This window comes from Dermacentor variabilis, unplaced genomic scaffold (assembly GCF_050947875.1).
Source record: "Dermacentor variabilis isolate Ectoservices unplaced genomic scaffold, ASM5094787v1 scaffold_13, whole genome shotgun sequence".
In the NCBI taxonomy this organism is placed as follows: domain Eukaryota; kingdom Metazoa; phylum Arthropoda; class Arachnida; order Ixodida; family Ixodidae; genus Dermacentor; species Dermacentor variabilis.
Window position 1 is genome coordinate 31,249,255 of NW_027460291.1, and position 13,284 is coordinate 31,262,538.

Sequence of the window (13,284 nt, forward strand, 5' to 3'; positions counted from 1 at the left end):
TTTTCTGGGAAGATCCTCGAAGTATCCTTTATAGTATGGACACATTTTACAGCAATCTACTGTGCTCAAATGTTCTGAAATCGTGAAACAATTCTACCGAAGTTTGAATTTGCAGGACCACACTGCAGGTTGACTGACGTCAGCTCAGCCGCCCAATGAACACGCTCCTCTGCCGTGAGCAGCGAACGGCGCGCCTCCGCGGCCGTCGAGCGTCGCGATTGGTCCTCTCAGTCTGCGCGCAAAATTATGCGCAATGCAGCATGCAAACAGGAGTTTGTTGTTTACGCCATTTGTGGCCGTCGTAGTGTTGTGTGATCTTTCTTTATCGCAGTGATATACTTGTCATCCGTATGTGTTTCGTGTAACGTGAACACCTAGGATTATTAACATGTCGGCGAATAACGCGAAAATACCAACGACGGAACGCGTCGTCAAAAGTAAGTCGTTTATATCTACCCTACTCCCTGGCGTCCATGGGCTCGCCCCGGGATTTTTGCAGAGTCCGGCGGCCATTTTTGTCGGGTGCAGCCCCTTTAAATATGCAATGCGTGATCGTACGGCCTCTCTGCGCTGAGATACAGGAACCTCGGTGCTAATTTCTAACCGGACACACGATCCGCGCGCACGGAAGGCGTACGGAACGACACCATAATAAGCTGGACCGATCGTCGGGCATTTAAGCCTAACGTTCCGGTCTCGACCCTTTAAACGAGCTCAGCTGATCGAAAGCCGCGGCCGCTGGAAGGCTGGTTTCACACTGAAATGCGTAACCCGCACTGGGCAGTACAACGCGGCTTGCTGCTTGTTTGCAACGCTGTCTTTTATAGTTATCCGTGACGACGCTTTTGATGGAAGGCTATCCGTGTTTAGGATCGCGCTGCGTCAGTTTCTCGGTCCTCAGCCTCGCGGCTTGTCATACCGTTGGTTTCATTTCACGCGTCGCGGCTTCGCAGGCGATCCTATTTCGGTATGAGCGTTGGTGGCCCCCACCGTGCCGGTATGTTTACGTCGGCATGCCTCGCATTGAATTTTGAGCGTCGCCGCCGACATCGCTTTGGAATCGACCCGAGCTACCCGTATGCGCCGGCTGCGCGCGTTCTCCTGCTGCTGCCGACGAACTTGAGCGGGTCTTTGCGAATCTTTAGGCTGCCGAGTAAAGGCATTTCGGCGCTATAATGAGGGAAGCATGGGTTTCCCTGAAACCCAAGTTTCTCTCGAGTAGCGTGTGCTTTGCGGCCGGAGGGGTCCCGGGCGCAGTGCCTCATGGGTCGACCTCGGGCGTTTTTAGAAACCGCTCCCTGTTCACGCTGAAATTGGACGTCGTGGCCGTGTTTTCCGCCGCGACCTCCCTTGTCCGCTTGCCGCAGGAACACAATGCTGCACTTTCGTCCGCTCTCCGAGAACGCGTCCTACCGAGGGGCGCTGAAGAGGGAAGGATTTTTCTTCACGGGGGTTTGGCCGAAAGAAGGGGGAGGGGATGACGATGGGTTGCCATTTTGGACCCGTGCTACCGCGATGTGCGACAAACTCGCCGGCGGTGGGAGACCGGGTCGTTAGTACGAAACAAGGAAAAAGTGTCCAAGGTCGGCGCATTGCGCGCGCGATTTCGCCGCCGGCCGTGCCCGTGTAGGCGAGCAAATACTCGTCCCTGGTCGGTACGTTTGGTGCGTCGGAACCTACCCTGTAGTGTATCATACAACCAATGAAGCGAAATTATTTCCTAGCGACGTCAGCGCCCGCGGTGGCGCAGGCTAGGCTTACGTTTTCCAATAACAGCGACTAAATGGTATACGAGTATCTGCGGCCCTGGTGTGTAACGCGTGTAACGTTGGCCGTCTTAGCAGTTCGGAAAGAAAGCACTCAAATACAAGGTGTCGGTGTCCCTTGTTAAATTCCAGTACGGCTAACATGACATCGCGCACTGGAAATGTAGTACTTATTGTAGAGGCGAATACGTCTTACGCTCGGTGCGCTAACGCGCACACTTTCTTGGCGGTAATCGTGTATTGTAAAAATGCACTAGGTTACATTACATATGGAAAACGGTAGCGATGCGAAAGCGGCTTCTACAGCTCTGACGATGTCGATGCAGTCGTCCACATGCGCGCGCAGGAAATGTTCCCATTCAACCTTTCCTGAAAGTCCCTTGTTATATTTCTACTGTTCTCAGATCACGTCGAGTCAGATTCCTTGCGCACCCAGTAGTGTCCATAATGCTCTGTGCCACTTTGTACACATATGTGCCGTCCGCATGCTGGTATACCAATGAACCAATACACCCTTGCTTCTCAGCCGTCTGCGTAGCAGGATGCCCCGGACGCGCGGCATACTGCTGTGCCATGGCAGCCAACTTCAAATTTCAACTGTCGCACAAAACCTCTTAACGGCGCACGCACACCTGTTGATCCCACTCTAGAGCCACCCTTCTTGGGGCAGGCGCTGTGCAAAACCGGCTATGTTTGCGGTCCTTTTTCAGCGTGCGGCAGGCAAGACGGGCCTGGTTCTGCCGTAGCCCCCCTATTGCCGATACCCGCTGGAAAGATCTCGGCAACGGCTGCTCCGTGCACAAGAAGCCGCCGCGCTCGTTGTGGTTGTGCTGGCGTTTCGTAATCGATACCACTTTAGCAATGTAGCCTTCCTGGTTGGTGCTTGCCAACTTTCTGCTTTCACGACGCTTGCTTTGACGTTTGGACGGTGGCGCTCTTGTCGGCCCAGCCGCGAGACTCGACTTCTGCCCCGCTAGCCTGACCCCAGCGTCGGAAAGCGAGTCTCGGGGCGTCGTTTAGACGGGAGAGCTTTGCCCGGTCGATGATGACGAGACGGGGAGCCGCAACGCGCAGTCCCCCCTTGTACGTTGCCAGTCTCCGTCTTGCTGCTTTTTCGTCAAATTGCGACGAAGCTTTCGGCGGCTGTAGGAAGCGAAACAGAAATGTGCGCCTGTCCCTTTGTATCTGTTCTTAAAAGGGTTTGAGGGCACAGAAGTGTGCGCAAAATGAATCATTCGCCGCGCGAATCCAGGAAACGATTCGCGCCCACAGTGGCCCTGAATTGCTGGAAATTCTGCTGGATTGAAGAAATTCAATTTCTACTCTCATATCTTTCAACAAGGTCTCCAAGGAGCTGTGTTATCTTGAAAACATGGACAGTGAAGCTGCTTTACAATTGGCCCCTGCTGCTGTTTGGTTGAACCAGTAGCAGATTTACTTTCAAATTGAGCTTCAGGTTTGATCCTTACAATAGGGTTAGTGTTGATGTGGAAGCCTGAGACTTCAGGCTAGCTCACCATAGAGTCAGTGCCAGGAGTGTGCGCATAGTGCATTAGCATCATTTCTGTGGTTTTGTTTGTACTGTGAATGGCTATTCCCTGATCAGAATGAGGCTCAAGATGATAATAGTCCATTGTGCACTTAGTATTGCATTGTAGTAGTGGTTTTCAGCTTTCCCATGCTGTGATTGCCTGCTTAATTAGAAAGAGAAAAGCTTGACTAGCTAAACTACATTGAATAATTTGTTTGGATTGATGGTCGACATTAACAGGACTTGATTTGGCTTTAGGAAGTGGTAAACCAATCCTCGCTTCTTATCGCAAGTTCTTTTGCTTTGGGGCTAAGCTTGGCCACAGGGAAAGAATTTCACCTACAAGTATGTCTTCAGTTAATGAAAAAGCTGCAATGCCAGTGATTGAGCCCTGACATTGTGTTCGAAGCCCCTTTTTGGCAAAGCATTTAACTTGTTGCTTGGTCTCCCTTGTAGCTACAGCACTCTGTTTACCTTTCAACACATGTACTATCAGCATCAAATGAAATGCAAACAGTGCAGATAATGCATGCTGTCGACCAGTCATCAACAGAGACAGGCGCATGCACCTGGTTTGGCCGCAGGGTATGATGATGCTTGCCCTATTGTGATCTTTTTGCTTCCCATTTCCTTGATTTTTGTTTTCTTACTTCCCATCAAAGGGAATTAAGGAAATCAGAAACAAAACTATTGCAACAGGGCGAGCATCCTCGCACCCTGTGAACAAACTACTGGTATTTTGTAGCGATGCCTTTTCCTGATGACAGTGCCTTTCGGCCCTTTTCGCACTTGTGAAGGGTCAGTCGACGGATTGCCCCCGGCAGAGCTTCGAAAGCAGCCACTCAAAAATGCGAAAAGCACTGAAAGGCATCGCTACAAAGTACCAGCCCAGATGTGCACACCTGACTCACGTGATGACTGGCCGACGGCACGTACTGTACCTTTAGTTATGCTTCTGACATGCACTCTGCGGTTCACATTTCATTGGATGCTAATAGTGCCTTCAGTCAGATGCATTTTAAAGTCTCTGCTAGCAGCTGGCTACAAAATTTTAACTTAAAAATAGCTGTGAAGTGCCATTGAAGCGTAATGACTGCTTGAATCTTGGGGTGGTGCTGTCATGCACTTTCTGAAGTTCAGGTGGAGTGTTCAGTGGAAAAATGTTCTAGGAATATATAGGTGAGTCTATTTCATGCTGAGGGCTTTGCCTTGTTGTAAAGCTGTCTGTAAGCTTAACCTAAGCCAACTGGATAATAAGACCCTCCTATTACTGTAACTGTAGAATGTATTTTTATTATACAGGGACCACCATTCTAGTCCTGCTACCACAGTATTCCTCGATAGTCAATAATTGATGAAGCCACATGACGGAGCGGTTGCACAGTGGTATCGTGCTGCTCTCTAGCGTGCGTTCGGTGAACAAGGTTGGCTGCATCGCGACTGGCGACGGGGAAGTGGCAGGGCGTTCTTTATCACCTCAGCAGCATGCATTGGTGCCATCATCCGACGAGAGTTGGCCTTGTTCACCGAACGCACGCTTGAGAGCAGCACAGTACCACTGCATAAATACTCCGTCACATGGCTTTTTTTCATATTTCGCGGGCTTTCTTTGCAACCTGGAAAAAAGGACTATGTGGGACGTATCGTAAAGGAAGTAACTCGATCGGTGGATTCTGAAGCTCTACAAATCTGCGTATCATACTTGGGGTCCTCAGCCAATAATTAAAAAGTTGGGTAGGGTAATTAAACTCAATTAATTAATGCGTTACGAGGAAAACAAAAAAATACCCGAGTTACTATAGGCGAGTGTGAATAGTAACCGTTGGTACAATTCGTTTCTGACGCGCCTTTCATTTTTAAAGTCTTGGCACAAGTTACGTGGGACACCATGTATATTGATAGACAGCATTTACTGTGTTCTCTTTTTCATTATATGTGTATAGTATGGGAATTGGCATCTTTCTTTTGCCTACTGGTTCAGCAGGATCCAAAAAGCTCTGTATTTGCTGGGAATCTTTGGCCGACACATTATGGTGTTCACTACACAGCTTGCTATGTGCAGAGAATTGCCAGTTTGCATGGAGTGATATACTGTTGTCCAACACAATGCAAACCAATATGAACAAAGTGGATGCATTGCACGCTGACTGTGAGGCCGCCGGTGCAGCTCTGGGCATGGGACGATAGATGACAGCATGTGCTTCAGTGCAATAAATCAGATTAAGCTGAATGATTGCAGTAGCATAACCAGAATTGCCTATGAAATTCTAGCACGAGTATATGGGTGTGGAAGAGTGGGGGCATTATATGGTGGCAGGGTTTGTGGCGTTTATTAGAGCCATGGCCAAGTGTATAGTGCCCAACACAAGGTGACGGCCCTCAAAGAGTGCTGCCATTGTTTTAAGCGTACTACCTTCTGTGTGGAAATGTGAAGTGTAGTTTAGTGCACACACTTCCCTCACCATATCCCAAGGTAGAATGACAATGGCACCCAATTAATTTGCAGGGAAGATGCCCTGACATTAGCGAGATGGAAAGGACACTTGTGCCAAATTACTAGTCACTTATGTGCGTGTGCTTTTTCATAGCCAAGCTCACTGCTTGCCTTCATGATGTGATGTGGTGAAACTGATTTACTATTACATCAGGCAAGGGTGGAGAACCATTAGTAGTGAGAGAAGAGTCAGTTCAGTTGCTGTAATTCCATGCAGCCATTGCACAATTTCCATTGATTTATATGAGGAGTGGCAGCCTGCAGCAGGGATCAATGTTGTTGATGCCGCTGCGAGAACAGGATAACATGAAACATTATGCTAGGTTTACTTCTTTCAGCTGGTAACAGGTGTAGTAAGCCAGAATTACTCGGTCCAGTATTATGTGCTTGAACGTAGCAGATGCTTCAATCGAAATAAAGCTGCAAATTCATGCAGTCTGTGCCCAGTGGCACCTTTTCACTCAATAGAATCTTGTCTTGCACACTTGCTGCTTCATTGCTCTGAGAAAAGTGAAATACCATTGAAGTTGGCTTCAAAATCGGTAGGTGAAGCTGTAAAGAAAAAGTCTGCGCCTCTGCTTCGTTCTGCGGTGACAGGGGTGTTGTACAAGTAGTGAGGAGGCATAAGTGTTCAGTATTGGTGAAAGAAAAGAGATCCTGCTTTGGGCAGTCTCCTCTGCTGTTTTGAGATCAGTTGCTATATCAAGGCACGAGTAGTTTGATGGTAGAAAGGGGACACAGATAATTTAGCCTTCTGCAACTTCAAGTGGCAGAGTCCATTTGTCATAGTGGGATAAGTACTCTTGCATTTGAAACCTGTAGAGAGTTGATTCGGGAAGTGGCATGGTAATGTAGGCCATTCACGGGTGCACCCATAACAAAGCCAGGCTCTTTGGAAACAGGAGTACAGTTAACATATTTAACCTGACCTATTATTTGCACTGTGACAACTAGAGTACATGGCAGCATGGTAGCAATGCCCTACCAGCCACACTATATGCCTGTGAATGTTGTATGCAATAAAACAAGCATGTGGGCAAGTATTAGAGATAGTGAAATTGGCATGAAATGACATGCAACAACACCTATTTGCCCCTCCCCCAATCAAGTGTGTGGCCCTTCCCCTCGAAAAAAATGATGCGAAATACCACACAACCTTTCTGCTGTTCCCAGGTGGTGGACAGGACTAGCACGAGATTAAAAAAATTGTTTGGTGTGAATGACCCACATTCTTGCCATTCTTTTGTGCATCCATAGTGAGTGGGCAGGCAAAGCAAATGCTACTTTTGGTGATTTGAGATTATTAGTGCTTGGAGGTTTTACTAAGCATGCACACCTGAAATTGCTTCCCATGTCTGTAAGGTAGCTACTCAAAACCCATGTTGTGTTCTACCCTTGATGGTATCAGGTTTTAGTTGCCGTTAAGTAGAGTGAACACAGCTGCATACTGCGTGCCATCCATAGTGCGTTTAAAGGGACCCTGAAACGATTTTGTAGATATTGTACAAACATACTCAGTCGTTAGAGTAGGTCCATCTGATCATTAATTGACCCATCTAAATGCTCCGCGTAAAGAGTGTAATTTGTTATAAGGTTTTAAAAATGTAAATCGCTGCCGATCGCAGCACACTGCTCGGCGGAATTTTCAGCCGCCCCTACCCATATGATGTAAATATAACCCAATTTATGTCAGTAGGGTGAGCTATCTGATTGACTGCCCAGGGCGTGTCATCGATAATTTTGCACCTTTATGGTGAACAAATGTTCATAATAGTTGGAATGTTAGTTAATTTGTTTCTATAAAAAGAAACAAAGAGAATGCACAAGAACAATTTCTCACTACACTTAAGCGCTTCCGGCACACAGCAAGCATCGTCTGCTTGTGTTACATGCTCCGTCTTGACGAGAGCTCCGCAGTGAGTGTTGGTCTGTCTTTTCGTGAGCACCATGAATCACCTTTGTTGCGTTATGGGCTGCAAGCATAGTGACTGGCAATATGTCAAGCTGCGACATCGTGTCCCTCTGCAAGGCAGCAGAGGAGCGGAGTGGCTGCAGTGCATCTGACTGTTGCTATCCAATCAGCGCCAGAATTTGCGCATTTGCGGTCGTCACTTTACACCGGAGGATTACTACCACAAAAGCGTTTCGAGAGTCTGGTATTTGGGTAAATGCAAGCGAGGGGACAGGGCCTGGCCGCTTGACCTTGCCGGTTCACTGGACGAGCAGAAGCGTAAACACGAATGATTTGCACGGTGCAGCCACCTGGTGGCACAGAGCTCAACCAAACACAGTAGCAGTAATGGAGCGTATTCTTCTTTGTTGCTGGCCTAAATTTTTTGCATGAGTGTATAATTGTTAACAAATTTTTGTAAATGTTTAAATGTTTTACACTTGGTTAGAGCACTATTAGCTCTTTGTTTGGCTGGTTAAGCTCTGCGCGAACAGGTAAATGGACCGTGCAGACTGGTCAGGCCACTCATGTACGTCTATGCTAAAGTTCCTTCATCAGCTTGAATTTATGCCTCCAGCCATCCTTCGAAAGTCCCAGCCCGTCTGTGGTTACCGGAATACCAGACACGTTCAGCGCTGCAACAGAATAGTCGCAAAGCACACTGCTTCGATAGCTCTCGCTTGGGGTCGACTGCCAAGCAGCTGCTGGAGAGGTTGAAGAGGCTTCATGCGCTCGCTCCTAGAGAACCAGAACTAGACGACACGACATGCTATCATGACAGAGAGCTAGTGAAGGCGGAACTTAGCCCCGATCACTCGGCGAACGAGTTGACTAGAAAATGCATGGCTATGGAGGAGGGTGACTTATAATCCTCCGTAGCTCTCTTAATATGAGACACTTCACACAAATTGTGGTGTGAATGATTAACTTTAGCTGTACCCTACGTGTCTGCAAAATTTTTCCGAACCGTTTCAGGAGCCCTTTAAAACAATGTTACCTCCACCTTGCTCCGCCCAAGAGAGTGCAGCTGTGTGTTGAATGCTCTATATGCACGTCCATGAACAGTCACAATAATTGTGCAAGCTTATAAGATTTTGCATCTAGTATTCGAAGTTCAAAATTCAAACTGCACTAAAAAGCAAACAAACAGCCTATGCATAGTTTATGTACAAGGTGTTTTCTCTAACTGTGAGCAAGCTAAAGCAGAAGTAAAAAAAAAAAATTAGAAGAAAATGTTTTTTGCATGGATGAAACCACCTATGTGTTGTCAGTCTTAATATTCTTACTAGCAGTGTAATTAGTAGTGATTGACTGTTTAATTACTTCATGGCTGCAGTATCAGTACAAGGTTGTAGAGCACAGTTGAAAACAATATTTTCAGTTCCTTGCAATTTGTTACCACTTACTCAGCTCTTTTTCTGTGCTTAAGAGAAAGCCAGCGATACTATTAAAAACCTATCATGCTGAGCTGCTTGTGTGCCACAGTGGTTTTGAATTTGGAAAGAAGAGCAACACAAAGTTGCATTTCAAATGTGCTCTGCAAACCTTGTTTTGACAATTACTAATTACTCTATGAATTACAACACAAAAAATACTGGAAGCTTCTGTAGGAGGTCAACATACTTAGTTTCATCTGCACAGAAGACTTGGCTTTTTTTTAAAACCTGCTCCTTGGATGGGACACTGTATAATAATTGCCTTTCTAGGCATGTGAACAGACTGCTTATGTTGCAAATAGAAATTTGTGGGTGCTGTAGAAATTGCTAAAGCTCATGGTAAGACTTCATACGACAGGCCTGGTCTTGAAGCTGAATAATGAAAAATGTGGCTTGATCCAGGTCTCAGGTGACATGCTAGGGTGATTTTGTGTTGTAGTTAGCCCTCAAGGGCCAGCCTTATTTTCTGCTTGCTGCAGATTTTCTAGGCTGTCACTAAACCATGCTGCTAACCCTCTGATGCCTAATAAATGGTGCTGCACTCAAATTACCTGTTGAGTTATTGACCTTAATTCAAGTACGCTGGTACTGCTGACATAGCTCAAGGCTGTGATGACAGAATAGCGATGGTGCATCAAGAACAGTGGACATTGCACCTGTTAACATTGATGCAAATGTTAAAATGCAGGTGGTGTGGGGGATCTCATCAAGTCGCAAGGAAGAGGTTCCTTGTGTTCAGTAAATACAGCATCATGCTGCTCTTCATCCTTGCCACTGTGATGCTTGGCCTTAACCCCTCGTCCCTTCTTAGAGTAATGAATACAACCATTCAACAGCTCAATTGCATTTAATTCTTTAACAGTGAAGAGATAATCTGATGTAAACTGCTTTTGAGAATCTAATGGGTTGGGCCGAGATTTTGTAATGATCCCTTCCGCTTGATTCCATGCCACACTTGCCCTCCATTAATGGCCAGCTGATACATAGGTAATGCAGGTGGAGCATCACTCATACCACTGATGAAGTATGAAAAGGAATAGCATTGGAAAAAGCATTGCTACGAAATAGTGGCCCTTTATAATGGCCAGCCCAGTAGGCCTTCACATGCAACATTGAATGAGCAATCCTGATCAACAGATTGCTTAATTCCTGTGGCATGTTGAAATTGCCAACATCCCTCAAATTCACTATAGATGTAAGTATAACAATAATGCAAAAACCCATTATAAAGAACTATTGTGCATGTTAAATGGTGAGGCATTAGGAGATACAAGCGAGCAGCTGAAAAGAAACCTAGGTCTGGGCTAACCTGAGCTGGGCGAGCACAAGACAAAAGAAAAGTGCAACATGACAGTTTGCCACTTGACCTGTAGCATCACACGTGCTAGTAGCAGCTGTAGCTTAGAATGTGGTAGGAATATGGAAAGACGGTGCAACTCCTGGAATGTGGGGAAGGGAAGTATATTGCTTTTAATAACCCTGCATTTCTGACTTGGGTGCCTGTTCTGAGTGAGCTAGGTGCCATTTCATCCATCGTAGGCCTTTGCGTCTCTTTACAGTAGTTTGCAAAAGCCAAATAATGGCATACTCATGGCTTGTTAGCAGTGCTAGCTTGCACCAGCTTGACACATCACTTTGTTGTTCTAGCAGGGCTAATAATAGCTAGCTAGATTCAGTTCAATTTGGCAAACCTAGGTGGTGAGACTTTGCAGTTGGTCGTCTTATAAACGGCTATTTATGCATACTAATAGTGCTTTAACAGTGGAGTGATGCGAAGTATAACATACAGTCTGGAGTATCACACGGCAGTAACTTGTAGCTTTTAGTGAGAAAGTTGTAGACAGATGAGGGCAGATTGGTAGTGCAAGAGAGCCTTATACTAGCAGTGTCTGCACGAACAATGCATTATAGAATGGTAGCTAAATAGGCTAATTTGTTTAGGAATGCTTAAGCAAAAGTGTTCAATGGTTCTGTGTGTGTTTAACTGGTGTGCCTTGAAATGCACCTTGCTTTCTGGAAAGGATCTGTTGATTTCTGGTGCATTCTCCAAGATGATATGACATGTGACAGCTGTTTTCTTTACACTAATTCCATATTTACTTTCCGTTAGTTGAAATTGTGTTAAGAGCAAATTATATTTTAATATGCAGGGAGAAGTAACCAAGCAGAGAACTGAAAGGGGCACAGGCATTGTTTCTTTCTCAATGTGTATCGAGAAAGTTCTCTAGCATTGTTATATAAATGGTTTGACATTGAATACAAGGACTTGTGCATGTTTTACATGTAGGTTTGTACATGTATACCAACTTGCAGAAGCCATTCAAAATAGCATTACAGGAGTCCCTCGTCTTATGGGAGGCGTATGATATGCTGTTTTGAGATTGAGAGTGCAGGCACAATAAATACCACTAATAGATGTTTAGCATTTATGTAAAAAAGAATGCATTTTGACAAGCCTTAAAGCTCACATGGAGAGCAGCGTTTGAGTTGAGAAGTCATTGGTTCTTTTTTGTATTGCCTGACAAGCAGGTGTGAATAAGATGTAGGGGTAAACTCGCATAAAAGGTGGGAAGCACTGCTGCCACCTTTTGGGTGCATGCCATTCTTGTTAAACCACAGCAGGCTAATAATGGTTTAATTGGTGGTTAGGTAGTTTAATTAGATTTGTAGTGTCCTCTTTGCAGAGCAGAGCACTGTTGCATGCATGATCTGAAGTGTAGGTGCTTCAGCATCTGTTGGGCAGAGTGTTTTTATTTCTGACGTTGGCAGATGGCCTTTTTGTCTCTGCTGTGGTCCAAGTGCCTTTGCTGTGCAGTCACTCTAACTGCTGCCATTTGTTTCCCTGTCCACCTTGCAGGTGTGCCGTTTCCACCTAGCCACAAGCTGACACTGAGTGAAGTGTTTGAGGCAAAAAGCGGCAAGCCACGAATCGAAGCTTTGAAGCAACACTTTGTGCTCGAAGGGCGAATCGAGGAGGCAGCTGCCCTACGCATCATCAATGAAGGGGCCGCGTTGCTACGCCAGGAGAAGACCATGATTGACATCGAGGCCCCCGTGACAGGTATGTTTTCTTGTCGCAGCTGCTTGTTACTGTGGCACTGTTAGTAGCCCAGAAAAATGGGAGGTGGTTTCCAAGTGCTCAGCGGTAATAGTTGTACGATTTGCTAAGCACTTGGGCCCATCAGTACTCCTTGTAGTTTTGCTTTATTTTGTCCACACTGCCTTGTGTAGATTTCTTGAGTGTGAACTGGCAGGTGCTGATTGCTTGCAAACGCTAGTTGTCTAAATGTGTTCCTGACCTGTACATGCCAAAGAGGAGTGTGCAGGTGTATCTTGATTTCTCACATAACAGTGAAGATCAGTAGGTTGGTTTCACTATGAATTTCACTATCTTGCTTCTGATGTAGATGCTGCCAATAGCTCTAGACTAGCTTTGTTACACTGTGGCCCACTGTATTACCTTCTCCTCAGCCCCATCCCTAAAACAGGCCAATTAGCCAGCCAAACTCTACATTCATCCAGTTTAGCCGTCTGAAGGACAAAAACCATTACTTGTATAATCAAGTGACATATTTGGTGGTGTCTCCTTTCTTTGCTTATGTTTTTCATCAAGAAATGAAGAAAGACTATTCGCAAGATTTTTGCTCCTTAATGAGTGTTTAGTTTGTTACTTCTAAGATGCCCTGTGTGTTCTAGCAGTCTTGAAGAAAAGTGCACTACCTGCACTGCTTCAATAGCTTTATATTCAATATAGCAAAAGAACCTGTTTCCAAAAATAAGATGGAGACCAAAATCAAGTACCAAAGGAAACTAAAGACAGCACTTGTGAGCAGAGCACTTGTCTTTTGGAGCACTTCATAACACTGACAAGTGTAAAAAGAAAAAAGGAAACTACATCTGTGCAGCATTTGGAACTTTGTGTTACAGATAATCCTCTAAGACATCTTGCAGGCATGGCTAAATATTTCTGCTCGGAACTGGCAGGTGGCCAGCAGACAGCCATAATCAGCACGGGTCGACTCTTCATGATGATTGCAGTAATGCTATCACACATGTACTCTGAAACACTGAATGCCATTTTTGAATTTATGCAAGTAAAAAAAAGT

General features: G+C 45.7%; 1 protein-coding gene across 6 annotated transcripts in view; it reads left to right on the forward strand.

Annotated features, from left to right (window-relative positions):
• Positions 1-242: 242 nt before the first annotated feature.
• LOC142566591 (serine/threonine-protein phosphatase 2B catalytic subunit 2-like) overlaps positions 243-13,284 on the forward strand; it is a 145,981-nt gene continuing 132,939 nt past the window's right edge. For 5 of the 6 annotated variants that reach the window (XM_075677429.1, XM_075677430.1, XM_075677431.1 and 2 more), the window contains exons 1-2: positions 243-437; positions 12,036-12,239. In XM_075677429.1, the coding sequence (XP_075533544.1) occupies positions 389-437; positions 12,036-12,239 (253 nt within the window). In that variant the 5' untranslated portion in view covers positions 243-388. The remainder of the gene's footprint in view (positions 438-12,035; positions 12,240-13,284) is intronic. The other variant, XM_075677434.1, reaches the window with a different exon arrangement.